This window comes from Pangasianodon hypophthalmus, chromosome 9 (genome assembly GCF_027358585.1).
Source record: "Pangasianodon hypophthalmus isolate fPanHyp1 chromosome 9, fPanHyp1.pri, whole genome shotgun sequence".
Lineage (NCBI taxonomy): Eukaryota > Metazoa > Chordata > Actinopteri > Siluriformes > Pangasiidae > Pangasianodon > Pangasianodon hypophthalmus.
The window spans coordinates 8027664-8043881 of record NC_069718.1 but is presented as its reverse complement, the minus strand read 5'-3'; the positions used below and the strand labels follow the sequence as shown (position 1 = coordinate 8043881).

The window sequence follows — 16218 nt, the reverse complement described above, 5'->3', positions numbered from 1 at the left end:
TGTGCGTATGTGGGACAACTGTGTGGAAAAAAATCCTGCTCTTTTCCCTCTCCAACTGTCAAACAGAAGGATGAATCACAGAAGATCTGGCAACCGTCCCTCCATAGCGCACATTAGGAAAATGTTCTATTCCTGTTATTGAAACGTGAGCTCTCAAGTTGTTAAGTTCACGTCGCAGTTCATTCAGTGTCGTGACTCTAATGTTTTGCCTCGCTCTGACCTCACGTATGCTTCTGTTGCTTTAAAATGTTGGACACTGTAGTGTTTCAGGAGGTTGTGGGGTCAAATCCAGGCACTGCCACAGATTAAACCTGTTGAACCTCTGGCTGTATATTGGTTTGTCTTTAAAGTTTTCCTTAAAATAACAGTCACATATCTTTATTGTGCATTTGTGTGTGACATGTATGGAAAAGTACAAGGTCTGAAAAAGGAATATTATGGCTAGTCACTCACCCCATCCTTGTAGGCTTCTCAATATTGATTTATTTCAGCAAAGTAAGCAAAGTACACTTGTACATTTTGGAACGAGTGCATTAATAAAATCCGTGCAGCCAGCACTATAGTAAGAGCTGCTGTCATAGAAAATTAATCAACACCTTCTGACCAATCAGAGCTGAGAATTCAGTAGCGCTCTGGTATAATCTCATCTCATTTTTTTAAATAAATAATTGTGTTGAACAGCACAAGAGTCTGTATTTATATATTTCATTATAAAGAACAATATCATATGTCCAAATAAACTTCCATCTTCATGACAAACTTTGAGGGGCCTTGAGGACAAAATAGTGACTCGGGTTGCCCAAGATGGCCGCCTCCATACCACTACAGCCCTACAGAGTTTTTGTTCATGTTTATAGATGTCAATAAATCACATTGTGTGCTGAACCACACCAGGAAGTGTGTTTGACATCACTGAAGAACTGGATCGTGTTTAAGGCAGAGATTTACAGAAAAGATTTTGGATGAATCCATTTGCTTGTTAGCAATGATGCCTAGTCGTGATATTAGATAGGAGGCTAAAATCTATCAATAGCTAGATTAGATAGGTAGCTGCATTCGTGATTTCAATTTTTTAACCGTTTTAAGCCCTGTTAATGCATTTATTCGAGCTCCGACTTGTTAGTTGCATAGTCAGTGCCATAAGCAAACATTACACCAAGATCTTGGTTGACTAGTGCATTTGAAATATGAGGAGTGTTAACTGTAAATGCATCACTTTTGCAACAATTGGGACTAGGGTTATATTTTACAAGGGTTTAACCTTGAACTGGGCCTCTAGACTTGGTTTTTAAAAAAAACATAAACAAAGAAAAAAAAAAAGCCTGTGTGTGTACTCTGCTAAAGGAAGTTGTACTCAGTGCCAGAATTGCTTTGGCACAACTACAAATGTACTGCTGAGTGTCTGAGTCGGGGGTACAGGAACGGCTTATCCAGTGCTGTGCCACACGTCACACCTCCCAGACAGGTGATATCTCTCAGCATGACATACAGGACTATTATAGACCAGAAACACACTTACACACACACACAGAGAGAGAGAGAGAGAGAGAGAGAGAGAGCCTGCTATGCAATGTTTTGGTGTGTGTGGCCAATTCTGATGTAGTTCCTGGGAAGAGGGTGTGTGGGTGTGTGAGTCTTGTAGCAGTCAGGGGTGACCTTACTATCAGCTGTTATCCACATTCTCTCTCTCTCTCTCTCTCTCTCTCTCTCTCACTCACACATACACTCACATACACACACACTATTTCCAGCCACCTGTGGTGTGTTTTGGTTGTGAACACCATGGTGCATCTGTTGCGTCACAGCTCTTTCGCAGCTTTATCTTCAGCCCAAAGCTAAACGCTAAGTACTCACCGTTAAACGCTAAGTCCTCACTGCTAAACGCTAACTGTGTGCGGGCAAGCCCCTACATTCTTGTGTTGTTTTAGTTTATTTTGTTTTCATGATTGCAATGATGATAGCCCTATCTACTAGCTAACAAGTTAACGTCAGACCCTAGAGACAACTAAACATACACACATACAGCATTTTTACAGCTCACTTCGAACACTCCAAGGAAACCAGTGCCCTGGAGGAGCTGAGGGACCTGAGCTCTAAATGGAGAGAGAGAGAGAGAGAGAGAGAGAGAGAGAGAAAGCATTTACTTCATGTGTTGACATAAATCCTGTCAGCTCAGTAAGAATCCCAGAACAGCTTTGCCCTTTGAGGATTGTACTCATGCCATTCCATTGTTATGTTGACATAGGATACTGATCATCGCTGGTTGCTACCCCCTTTAAAGCTGCTATTAATAACCAAAAGCCTCTGGTGAACTCGAGACCCAGTCTGATTAGCCTTGTGTTTGTCCTTAAATGACACACTCAATAAAGCAATCAGTAGCACACTTTCACTGTCTCAAAGACCACTAATTACACTATGTGACAGTTTTTTTGTTCCTGGGTATTAAGTATTATTTTCTAAGCTGCAAAAGTATAGAAAATAGTTATTATATATTCAAACTTTGCTTTTTGTGACCAGAACATTGGTATTTTAAAATATTTTCATTGAGAAAACAGGAGAATTTGTGTTTTTTGTTCATATAAGGTCTGGAAAAAACAGGTAAATTTCAAAATATGTTGTTTATGTGAACAAAAAGATGCAAATTTGCCCGTTTTCTCAATGAAAATATGTAAATTTTAAAATACCAATGTCCTGGTCACAAAAGCAAAGTTTGAGGGGATTAATAGCCATTTTCTATACTTTTGCAGTGTAAGCAATTAGAAAATAACAGTTACTACCAGGAACAAAAATTGTGTTACATTGTGTTATTGATTTCTTCTGTTTTTCCTTTAGTAAGCTAAATAGCATTAATAGTTATAAAATAATATAAAGCTATAAAATATTCAGAATGATTAAAGAAATGGTTCAGGCAACCCACTGAAATGTGTGCAATTTTCCCCAAGACATGTCTGGTGTATAAAGCTAATTTCTTAAATTTTGCACTGGAACTACTAGATACTATGTTTGCTCACAACTATTTAAAGCTAACCAAAGCTAGCGTGTATGCAATTTATTTAAGTTTTCATTAGTTTTTTTTTTTTTTTTTTTAAATATTCTGCAGTATAGGAGATGACATACCAAGCTCCTGCTCCTATCTGGATCCTACCCCTGCATAATGGCCACACATTTCATTTCCTGTCCTGAGGCCACACACGGTTCATTTCATTTTGGGGACTACAAGGTCCTGCTTGTTCTTGGGGGCTTGGGTCTCTTGTCCCGTACTTAAACCCACAAGCTCCCGCTCCCATCCTGAGACCGACAAGCTTCTGCTTCCAGCCTGACACCCACAAGCTCCTGCTCCCCTTCTGACACCCACAAGCTCCTGCTCCCCTTCTGACACCCACAAGCTCCTGCTCCCATCCTGAGACCCACAAGCTCCGGCTCCTATCCTGCCACCCACAATTTCTTGCTCCCATCTTGACACCCACAAGATCCTGCTCCTATCCTGAGATCCACTAGCTCCACCTCCCTTCCTGAGACCCACAAGGTCCTGCTCCCATCCTGACACCCACTAGCACCACCTCCCATCCTGAGACTCACAATGCCCATCTCTCCTCCTGAGACCCACAATCTCCTCCTCCTCCTGTCCTGAGATCCACAAGCTCCTGCTCCCATCCTGACACCCATGAGATCCAGCTCCTATCCTGAGATCCACTAGTGCCACCTCCCATCCTGAGCCCCACAAGCTTGTGCTCTGGTTCTGAGATCCACAACCTTCTGCTCCCATCCTGAGACATCCTTAGATTCACTGTTCCCTCTACCCACAAGCTCCTGCTTCTATTCTGCTTTCCACATGTTGCTTTTTCTTCTTGATTGACTGTTCAGGAAACATTTATTGACAGAGTACTGCCTTTACATTTTACACTGTAAGTGAGTTTAGCACGGACATGTTCAGTACACGTTAATACATGGTCAATATCTTTGAATGTCAAGTTGTCTGTCAAAAACCTGGTGAAAGTTTCCTTCCAATGGTATGCCATTCTTTTATTTATAATCATATCAAATATTGTAGGCTCCTGCTCAGTGGAAAAAGTCTTTCCTTCCTGTAGGTGGTAATCATTGAACTCTAAAGGAGAAATAAGTAGTTTGGGAGTTTTTTCTGAACTACTGCGATGTGTAATTGTTTTTGAAAAATGTACCTCTTACTTGTTTGTAGGGTCCCCGGAGGACTAGTGGTTAGGCCACAACGTTCTCATTGCTGCGGTCCGGGTTCGACTCCAGGGAACCGAACCCAGCCACTGGGGTTGCGTGCAACAGTACGCTCTCAGTGCTGATCACAAAACCTGGATAAAATTGGTGAGGGTTGCGTCAGGAAGGGCATCCAGCGTAAAAACTGTGCCAAATCAAATATACATAGACCAATGATCCATGGTGGTGACCCCTAACAGGAACAACAACAGTATTTGTGTGCTCTCAGTGCCAATTCCAAGCCTGGATAAAATTGGGAGGGTTGTGTTAGGAAGGGTATCTGGCGTAAAACTGTGCCAAATCAAATACGCGGACCAAAGACCTGCTGTGGCGACCCTAACGGGAGCAGCCAAAAGACGAACAACAACAACAACTTCTTACCTGTTGGTTTGTTTGATTCCACAGTTAGATCTACAGTTAGGTAGATCAACTGGCTGCACTTGCAGATGTCATTAATGTGATCAATTATATTAGTGCTAATCTTATTGGATACTACAGTATCTAGTCTCTGCTGCCTTCCACCATGCCTTTGTGGAATCCTCTACCTCCAAACCACTCTTTTTCCATGTCTGTCTGTTTAGCTTCATGTTTGCCAAAAAGCATACCCCAAACATGTTTCCTTTCCTTAAGGACTGGATAGGTCTTCAATGAATCACTGAAACAGTGATTCAATCAGTGAATCAATCAGTTAATCAGTTTAACTGTGAGTCACCTGTAGCACCTGGTGCAAGTCTGCAATATTGTAAAAGTGCAAACTGTTATGGAAAAAGTCTTTAAACAGTTGCCAGATCTGTCATTAATACACAGAGTTTTGATACTGGTTGAGTTTGAGAGAAAGAATAGTTCATTCATTTTGAATCATGAGATTGCTGCATTTGTCATTTTTGCGCGAGAGTAATGAAAGGGTGAGTCACACTTTAACGCACAAATGTTAAGTCTCTCTTGCTCACAGTGTTAAATGTTTTTTTTAAAAAAGTAAACTCTGTATTGAGACGTGAACTTAACCTAATGGTGAAATACTGTAAGAGCTTCACTGATCCACTGGCATCCTGTTTGACTATTAGAGATGTACTCGGCTCACTGATGCCACTGTCTGATCCTGGAGGATTATATCTGATAGTGGTGGTGTGTGTCTGTGTGTGTGTGTGTCTGTGTCTATGAGATTGTGCAATAGGATGTAATTAATGTCAGGATGCAGACAGATAGAGCCTGGTGGTTGTGGCATTTGTGATGCTGCTTTACATAATAATTAGACCCAGTGTTTTGGATCCTGTCACTGAGAAAAGCAGTGTGTGTGTGTGTGTGTGTGTGTGTGTGTCAGTGTAAGTGGAAGTTTGTGAGTGAGTGGGAGTTGTGTGGTTTGTATTTTTAGATTCAAGCATAATTATGAGCTTCATGTGGTTTTCTGATATCCAGAATGTCATTCGGCTGTTTAAAAGGGCACAAGATGGTCTGAGTGTGTGTGATAGAGAGAGAGAGAGAGAGAGAGAGAGATTCACTGACTAATCTGAATGTTCAATATTTTAATTATTATAATAATATTAATTGCAGGTTTAATCAAATAAGAGCTGATGCAGATTTTTATGTTAAATTATGATTTACATTTGACGAGGCTGCATTTTAGGCTGAGTGCAAAATGTGAGTGATGTTAGCAATGAGTTTCAGGTTAGATGGTATTTTCCTATAAGCAGAAAATTTGAAAAAGTCCTCTACCGCTTATGTACACTTTCTGAGTGCTTGCTTCATTACTTCACCCTATCCCAAATCAGTTTATATTAGCATGGCTGTGAGAGGGAATCTTTGAGTGCAGTTATGTGTTTGTGTCTCAAACAGTGAAGTTAAAGCTGAAGTTAAAGCCACAGTAGCTGCTGAAACATGGATTTTGCAGTTTGGGTCTAAAAGGCTGAGACAGTGTGTACCTGCTACATGCCATTTAGAATTGCATTTCTCACAGCTTGTGCCTATTTTGTGTGTGTGTGTGTGTGTGTGTGTGTGTGTCATAGAGTCACAGTGAAGAGGCTATTGTTGACCACGGCAAGACCAGATCAGCATTACATGCGGACTTCGACACTGAAGAGCTAGAGAGTAAGTACATCAATTCATTGATCTGTGTATATAATCTTTCATCCAACAATGTAGTACATCATCCATCCATCTATCCATCCGTCCAGCTAGCCAGCCATATAGTCATCCATCCATCCATGCATGCATCCATCCAGCCAGCCACATAGTCACCCATTCATCCATCTGTATAGTCATCCAGCCATATAGTCATCTATCCATCCATCATCCATCCAGCCAGCCAGCCATATAGTCATCCATCCATCCATACGTCCATCTGTCCATCCAGCCTTAAAGTCATCTATTCATCCATCCATCCATATAGTCACCCATTCACCCATCCACCAATCCAGCTAGACAGTCATCCATGCAGCCGTATAGTCTTTCATCTATCAAACATTCAACTATCTAGCAGGGCTGCAGGATATTGAAGAAAAATGTGATGCGATAACTTGTTATATAATGTGATATGCGGTACAATAGTGCTATAAGTGTGTAAAATCAATTTAAATTATATTTATATATATTTACATATTTAAAAATTGAAAGGGACATACATGTGTCTTGTTTTCTGAGGAAAAGAAAGCATTCTTTGCGATCTGCGTTGCCCTAAAACTTTGACTTTTTCTAAATATTTGAAGTATTAAAATCATTCAGTTATCGCAAGCCCTTGCAATATGCATATCACGATATTTACATTTGCAATATTTGGAAAATTTCGATATATTGTGCACCCTACTCTCTAGTAATCCATCCTTACATGTCTCTCTCTCTCTCTCTGGCTGGACACAGTGCTTTTGGTCATGTATTTAATGCTTTGTACTACCCAAAACCCACTAGACAAAAACTGTCATCCACTCACCCATCCATCCACCCATCCCGCCATCCCGCCATCCATCCACCCATCCGATATGTCCATTCATCTATTAATTTATCCATACATCGATATATTGATTAACAAACATGACAATGATTAACAAACATGACTGCAATCCATTGTCCTAAGCTTTAAACGCTGTACTAACAACACTTTCTGATTTATGAAGCCTTCAGCGCCATGTGAAAGAGAAAGAAATATCTTTAGAACCTGTCAGAAATTTCCTATGAATGAAAAATGCAAACTGTCAGCTTATTCGATTATTCATTCATGATGACAAAATTTGCTCTGTGGAAATATATTCCCAGAAGCCTCATAATTTGCTGTCAGATGCTGCATGCCAAGGAAAACAAATATATCACCTGCTGTGAATTCATCACTGAGGATAAACACAAGCTCGCCTTCAGCCAGACCCCACAGTGTGGTCAGAATGAACAAAGAAATGAATATAAAAGAGCATTCAAGATCATTTTATTGTAAAGTTGAAGAGTCTGAGGCATAGGTGTACAGGTGTAGAGTGTATTAGACATTTATCTCAACTTGGTCTTCTGACAGAACTGAAAAAAAAAATTTAAATAAAAAAATAAATAAAAGTGAGTCCTAGTGGTCTTACACTTGTATTGGCCTTTGGGAAAAGACCAGGTGATGTTTTTTTTTTCCAATCTTCAACTGTTTTGGTGACACTGTGCCCATTGTAACCTTAGATTTCTGGTTTTGGCTGACATGCTGTGTGTTCTGAGATGCTTTTCTTCTCACCACGGTTGTAAAGAGTGATTATATGAGTTACTATACCCTTCCTGTCAGCTTCAACCAGTCTGGCCATTCTCCTCTGACCTCTCTTATCAGTAAGGAGAACTGCTGCTCACTGGATGTTTTTTGGATTTTGGTGTTTTTCGCACCATTCTGTGTAAACTCTAGAGACTCTTACCTCATCGGCAGTTTCTGAAATACTCAAACCAGCCCATCTGGCACTAACAACCATGCCAGGATTGGAGTCAGATCTCAAAAACTCTCGCTATGGCAAGCTTTGTCCATAGAGCAACATAACACAGTCATGAAGCATGAAGGGAACATGCAAAGTTCTGTACTACTTTTACAACCTTGTTCTTGAAAGGTGACCCTGAGTACATAGCAGGATCTGGATGTTCTTGCTGTTTAAAGAAGAGGAGATTTAATGGGATATATTAGGGATTTGCACCCTCCTTCACTCCATCCTGTGCTAATAGTGGAAAATTAGATATAGTGAACAGAACTACTATCCCTAATATCAGTTTAGCCCAGCTGCCATATTGATTTAGGTCAAAGATTACCACAGTTGTTTCTGGAACATCTGGAATATGACATTATGATGTTTCATATAGTTTTTGTGTTGGGGTCAGTGTATTTTAATTTAGAACACTTTATGTAATACTTGATGAAGTTTTCCTTGTATTCTGACAACTTCGCTGAAATATTGCCTCAGAGGAGAGTCTCTGGTCTGCTTCGTGTCCCAGATTCAGAGGAGAAAAAAAATTAATTATATGGACCACCAACATCCAAACAATCAGGACAAGGAGGTGTCTCTAGTTTCCCGTCAATCATGTCGCTTGTCAGTTCAGAAAGCGCCGCCTTGTGCACTAAATGCAAGTGTTTTGACGGTACATGAAAGAGATATGAGTGTGCAAATGTCTGTGATGGACTCAAATCCCTTCCAGGGTGTCTTTTGTCTTGTATAATCTCCAGATCTACTGAAACTCTGTCCAGGATAGAGATGTTACGAAAGAATGAATGAGTGCATGAAAGGGAAGCTCTATTTGTTTGGCTTTTGAGTTTCAAAATGGCATCTAACATCTGACTAAATCACTGCTTATACCGTTAAGCTTGTCTGCGCTCTCTATCCAAGGTCACAGGGCTGTGTATGTGGGGGTTCATGTCCCTCTTGGGAAGGAGAACAGACACAGGCGTAGACACCGAGGACACAGACACCACCGCAGGAGAACCAAAGAGAGAGAATCTGAGCAGGATGGAGGGGAGAGAGAATCTCTTGCACAAGGTAGGTCTTGTCTAAGGGCATATACTCAATTCCTTGTGATTAAAGAACCTTTGATCTTACAAGTGTCTCATTTTCAGATCATTAGTGTGTAAAGCATAAGATTATATTGACTTCAAATGACACTTTTCCCAGCTTGCAGTGTTCTTAGTGGTGCACTTTGTGACTAGTTTGCTAACAGGGTTTTGTAATCATACTGTATTGAGTTTATAATCTTAAACAATTCTCAGAAGAGATCCCTGTGGAACTCCAAAGATGATCTGAATCAATTTTAAAACATGACCTATATAGTGTTTGAATCTGTATATTACAATGTCATAATCTACAGGATCAAAGATAAGAATATAAGAACAAATGCATAATTAGAGCAGTCTCTGTACTATAATTAGACCACAAGCTAGACCAGGGATTAGACGCAATTGAATTTTTCATTGTGAAGCATTGTGAAGTATTTTTACATTCCTACTCCAGCGTTCCACACCTCCCTGTTTACTGGATAACCAGTTGAATGAATGAAATCACCCTCTTAGTACTAATGTTAAAGTGCAGGATGTTTTCTTTGACTATGATGCTGCAGATTGCCACAGTACTTGCCAGCTATTATGTCAGAGCATTCTACTACTTTGCAGTGTGATGTGTTGCAGAATTGTAGGAAAAAATGCTTTTTACACATGATGCTGTCGCATGATCTTCAAAAACCTGGCTGTAGCATCTATCTAACGTCATATCTTCCTGTAGCCAGGCATGCAGAAAGTGACGACTTCTGGACAAGAATTTAGGGATATTGCAAAAATGTTTAGGTTTAGGATATAATTTAGTGAAATTATACTAGAATGGAAAAATAATGTTACTAATCAGATAAAAAATAATGTTTTCACTCTGGAACTTGGAGTGATTTATTTCTGTTTTTGATTATGTTCAATTCAACATTTTGTTCATTTTCATTTTATAACAGCAGTTTAACATCAATTACACAATTACACATTTTTCTCAGTTTTTAAAATGTATTGATTATACATTTTCCTCCATACAAGTCCTTGAGTATGTTGTTAACTATAAAAACAATAAGGTATTAGAACGAGCTTGTGATTTGATTTACAGCTCAGAAATACTGTCAGAGCTGCTGTTATAGAAAAATCAATCAACAACTTCTGACCAATCAGATTCGAGAATTGAACATTGCTGTTGGATAAATAGTTATCGGTTACACAAGCAAATAGTGCAATTTACATATGTACATGGGTAATATTATATATACTATTAATACTGTTAGTTAAAAAAAATTGATTTCCAGCTTTTTTTTGGAAAAAAATACAATTACAAACCACCTTCTTCTTCTTCCTCTCGGGGGTCTTGTTTTTCAGTTTGACTTTCACCCTCACAGAATTGGCTTGAGCTGATCCAGTGAGATGTGTGTGAATGTGTGAGTTGTCTGTATGTGTATGTGTGTGAGAGACATGTCAGACTGATTGGTAATGGGACACCTGGAGCCCAGATCACATGGACATACAGACACACACACACATACACATATATATATACACACACACACACACACACATCATCCACACCTAAGCACACAGAGACACATCCACTCTCATCTCCTCTTCTGTCTTCCCCCATAGACACCCCATCTCAGCGTGTACAGTGTATTCTGGGTACTGAGGACGGTGACGAGGAGCACATTCCTCATGATCTCTTCACTGAGCTGGATGAACTTTCCATTCGACATGGCAACACAGAGTGGAGAGAGACTGCCAGGTGTGTATATGTATGTGTGTGTTATTTCTTTAAAAGGCTCAGACTAATTATTATTGACAGTATTCTAAAGCCAACACAAATTCTAAATCACAATCACATCATCCATCATGCCTGTTACTAAAGGTTTCATCATCAGGTAGTTGAACATGTACAGTACAGTATACTGCCAGTCAAAAAAAAAAATCTTCTTATGTTTCTTATGTTTAATTACATTTTATACCACAATGCTACTGAATTCTCAATTCTGACTGGTCAGGAGGTGTTGGGTAATTTTCTATAACAGCAGTTTAGAAGTAATAATAATAAAATAATATAAGTAATAAGTCTAATATGTAATCATTACTATAGTAACAACTTACACAGGTGCCTATATGGAAGACACTCCACTAAAGCTTATTAAAAAGTGTGTAGCTGTTGATATAGTGAAGTTTTCATTAAGGAGATGTATATTTAGCATTTATGGAAGGAGTCTCTAGTGTCAGAGCAGTATATATATATATATATATATATATATATATATATATATATATATATATATATATATATATAAATTAAAGGAACACTTTTTAATCAGAATATAGCATCAAGTCAGTTAAACTCCTGGGATATTGACCTGGTCAGTTAAGAAGCAGAGGGGGGTGTTAATCAGTTTCAGCTGCTTTGGTGTTAATGAAATTAACAACAGGTGCACTAGATGGGCAACAATGAGACGACCCCCAAAACAGGAATGGTTGACAGGTGGAGGCCACTGAGATTTTTTTCCTTACTCATCTTTTCTGACTGTTTTTCACTAGTTTTGCATTTGGCTAGGGTCAGTGTCACTACTGGTAGCATGAGGTGATACCTGGACCCTACAGAGGTTGCACAGGCAGTCCAACTCCTCCAGGATGGCACATCAATACGTGCCACTGCCAGAAGGTGTCTCCCAGCACAGTCTCAAGAGCATGGAGGGGATTCCAGGAGACAGGCAGTTACTCTAGGAGAGCTGGACAGGGCTGTAGAAGGTCCTTAACCCATCAGCAGGACCGGTATCTGCTCTTTTGTGCAAGGAGGAACAGGATGAGCACTGCCAGAGCCCTACAAAATGACCTCCAGCAGGCCACTGGTGTGAATGTCTCTGACCAAACAATCAGAAACAGACTTCAAGAGGGTGGCCTGAGGGCCCGACGTCCTCTAGTGGGCCCTGTGCTCACTGCCCGGCACCGTGGAGCACGATTGGCATTTGCCATTGAACACCAGCATTGGCAGGTCTGCCACTGGCGCCCTGTGCTTTTCACAGATGAGAGCAGGTTCACCCTGAGCACATGTGACAGACATGAAAGGGTCTGGAGAAGACGTGGAGAACATTATGCTGCCTGTAACATCGTTCAGCATGACCGATTTGGTGGTGGGTCAGTGATGGTCTGGGGAGGCATATCCATGGAGGGACACACAGACCTCTACAGGCTAGACAATGGCACCCTGACTGCCATTAAGTATCAGGATGAAATCCTTGGACCCATTGTCAGACCATACGCTGGTGCAGTGGGTCCTGGGTTCCTCCTGGTGCACGACAATGCCCGGAGAGATGTGGCAAGAGTATGCAGGCAGTTTCTGGAGGATGAAGGAACTGATACCATTGAATGGCCCCCACGCTCGCCTGACCTAAATCCAATAGAACACCTCTGGGACATTATGCTTCGGTCCATCCGACGCCACCAGGTTGCACCTCAGACTGTCCAGGAGCTCAGTGATGCCCTGGTCCAGATCAGGGAGGAAATACCCCAGGACACCATCCGTCATCTCATTAGGAACATGCCCTGACGTTGTCAGGCATGCATACAAGCACGTGGGGGCCATACAAACTACCGAGTACCAATTTGAGTTGCTGCAATGAAATTTCAGGAAAATGGACTAGCCTGCTGCATCATTTTTTCACTTTGATTTTTGGGGTGTCTTTTAATTCAGGCTGATAATTTAATTTAGGTTAGATAGTTTAATTAGGTTGATAATTTTCATTTCCATCAAACGACGTGGCATCCTTTCATTCCTAACACATTACCCAGTCCATATCTGTATAGATATCCAGCATGCTATTTTTCCCCATTGAGATCTGATGTGTTTTTGGACAGTGACAGTGAGTTTTTGTGATTTTGCCTTTATATACCACCACAATGGATTTAAAATAAAACAATCAAGATGTGATCGAAGTGTAGAGTTTCAGCTTTATTTTAAGAGGTTCCACAAAAATATGGTATTTACCATTTAGGAATTACAGCCATTTTCAACAAAGTACCTCCATTTTCAGGGGCTCAAAGGTATTTGGACAATTGACTCACGAGAAGTTAACTGACCATGTGCAGTCCATTTCCTCGTTACTTCAAGACAAATAAAGCAGATAAAAGGTCTGGAGTTGATATCAGGTATTGATTTGGCATTTAGCAGCTGTTTGACTGGAGCTACCAATATAAAGTCCAAGAAGATCTCAATGCAAGTGAGGGAGGCCATCATTAGGCTGAAAAAATGACATAAATCTATAAGAGATATAGCAAAAACCTTAGGTGTGGCCAAATCAACAGTTGGGTGCAAACCACTGGTAACATTCAAGAACAGGAAAGCCAGATTAGACTTTGCCAGAAAACATCTAAAAAAGCCTCCCATGTTCTGGAATAAGATTTTTGGACTGATGAAACCAAGATTAACTTGTACCAGAATGATGGGAAGAGAAAAGTATGGCGAAAGAAAGGAACAGTTCATGATCCAAAGTATATCATATCATGTGTCATACATGGTGGAGGCAGTGTTATGGCATGGGCATGTATGGCAGCCAGTGGAACGGGCTCACTGGTGTTTACTGATGATGTGACTGCTGACAGAAGTAGCAAGATGAATTCTGAGCTGTATAGGGTGATACTCTCTGCTCACATTCAGCCAAATTCTACAAAACTGATAGGACGCTGCTTCACAGTGCAGGTGGATAATGACCCTAAACATACTGCGAAAGCAACTCAAGAATTTTTGAAGGCAAAGAAATGGAATATTCTTCAATGGCCAAGTCAGTCGCCTGATCTCAACCCAAAAGAGCATGCTTTTCACTTACTGAAGACAAGAGTGAAGGCCCACAAACAAGCAGCAACTGAAGGTGTCTGCAGTGTAGGCCTGGTAAAGCATCTCCAGGGAGGAAACTCAGAATTTGGTGATGTCTTCAGGCAGTCATTGACTGCAAAGGATTTTCATCCAAGTATTAAAATTATGGTTATATTTACAATTATGTCACTTTGTCCAAATACCTTCGAGCCCCTGAAAATGGCGGTACTTTGTTGAAAATGGCCGTAATTCCTAAATGGTAAATGCCATCTTTTTGTGGAACCTCTTAAAATAAAGCTGAAAGTCTACACTTCGATCACATTTTGATTGTTTTATTTCAAATCCATTGTGGTGGTGTATAAAGGCAAAATCGCAAAAAATCCGCCATTGTCCAAATACTTCCGGATCTGACTGTACATATATATGTATATTACATAAATATATTAAATAAATAACAAGGCTATGGGCAGTGAATATGTGCAGTAGCTACTGTGTATAAGAGTATGAATGGTACATACACTATGTTATATTAGAAAAACTCTAATAAGTATTAAAAAATATATATATATGAAAGTATAGTCATAGATATACTGTATGTAGGAGATATGTACATTGTGTAGACAACAGTATCCAGATTATCCAAGGATAATATACATTGTATATACAGATAATATAAAGATATATAAACCTTGGGTATGTACTATATACCTACAATTACATAGAGATAATACAGGATATAGAGTGTAGAATAGAGCTGCAGGATGATTACAGGCAGTAAAGCATCAGTAACCTTACGGTGTAGTGTAGAATTCAACAGGGTAATGGTTGTGGGGAAGAAGCTGGCCCTGAGCCTGCTGGTTCAGGTGCGAATGTTCCTGTGTCTCCTCCTGGATGGAAGGAGGGTGAAAAGTTTGGGACTGGGATGGGAGGAGTGCCTGATGATGTTGCGTGCTCTACGCAGACATCTACTGTGGTGAACATGTTCAGTGGCTGGGAGTTGGGCACCAATGATGTGTTGGGCGGTTTTGTGGTGTAACTTATAATAGGAAGTAACTCATTTGAAGATATTACACAACATTAATTATTGCTAAACATTTCATAATAAACATTTGTTGATTCACTTTTACGTATTCCTATTACCTCGGTTAGATTTTTACATTTTTGAGATTTTTTTTTTTGTATGTATGATATCAGAATCACCTTCTTTCTCATTTTATTATTATTATTTTCCTATATCATTTTATTTTCATTTACAGTATCAGTCAAATATTGCTGAAATTAATTTATTAAACACTTCATCATCCGTACTAGGCTTCGTACTAAATTTTTAGTGCTACTTAGGAGACTGTTTATTTCAATGATTTGTCACTTTTCCCTCATCCCTGTTTCCCACTTTTCCCTCATTCCTTATCAGATTTCTAAAATAAGTGAGAAAGCTAAGACACTCTTGCGCAGTTGAACCACTTGTGAGCCCCAGAAAGACTTTTTCTCATGTGTTAGTTTGAATACGGCATGTTGGAGATTTCACAGATGGTTAAAATGGTGGATCGTAAACCTGGTCTATCTTCTACACGGGTCTGTCTTCCCGGACACAACAGGGACTGCTTACTGGACAGCTTTATGTTCTGAAGCTTTCATTGTGACAATGCCGATCTGAGAGCCTGAATTAAGGTGTGTGTGTGTGTGAGCGTGTGTGCGTGTGTGTGTGTATTACCTGTGTCTGAATGGGATGGTTGAAAGAGGCTTTTATGCTTTTATCATCATTTAGGCTGTCACACACACACATACACACACACTCTCCCAATTTGAACTAAGGCTGAAAAAAGTGCAGTGTGTGGAAAATTACCCTTGAAAGGAACAGCAACACATGAACACAGCAGGTCTGTCCATTTGAGACTGTACAAACAGTTACCTAAGGTCTGGACATGGTGCTTTGAAGAAGAAGGGAAAACAAGACCTGGTCTTTCTCCAAGCTTCAGCTTCCCAGCTTTTGTAACACTGTGCCCATTTTAGCCTCAGATTCCTGTTATTGGCTGACAGGAATGGAACCTGATGTGATCTTCTGCTGTTGTAGCCTATCTGCCTCAAGGTTTGATGTATTTGAAATGCTTTTCTTCTCACCATGGTTGTAAAGAGTGGCTATTTCAGTTACTATAGCCTTCCTCTCCTATCATCACCAACCAGTCTGGGCATTTTC

The 16218-nt window shown here is 40.1% G+C and overlaps 1 protein-coding gene across 5 annotated transcripts in view; it reads left to right on the top strand.

The window, feature by feature from the left end:
- The window catches only part of LOC113529647 (sodium bicarbonate cotransporter 3), a 46897-nt gene that overhangs the window by 732 nt on the left and 29947 nt on the right, over positions 1-16218 (top strand). For all 5 annotated transcript variants that reach the window (XM_026918995.3, XM_026918993.3, XM_026918992.3 and 2 more), the window contains exons 2-4: positions 6231-6312; positions 9048-9197; positions 10820-10955. In XM_026918995.3, the coding sequence (XP_026774796.2) occupies positions 6231-6312; positions 9048-9197; positions 10820-10955 (368 nt within the window). The remainder of the gene's footprint in view (positions 1-6230; positions 6313-9047; positions 9198-10819; positions 10956-16218) is intronic.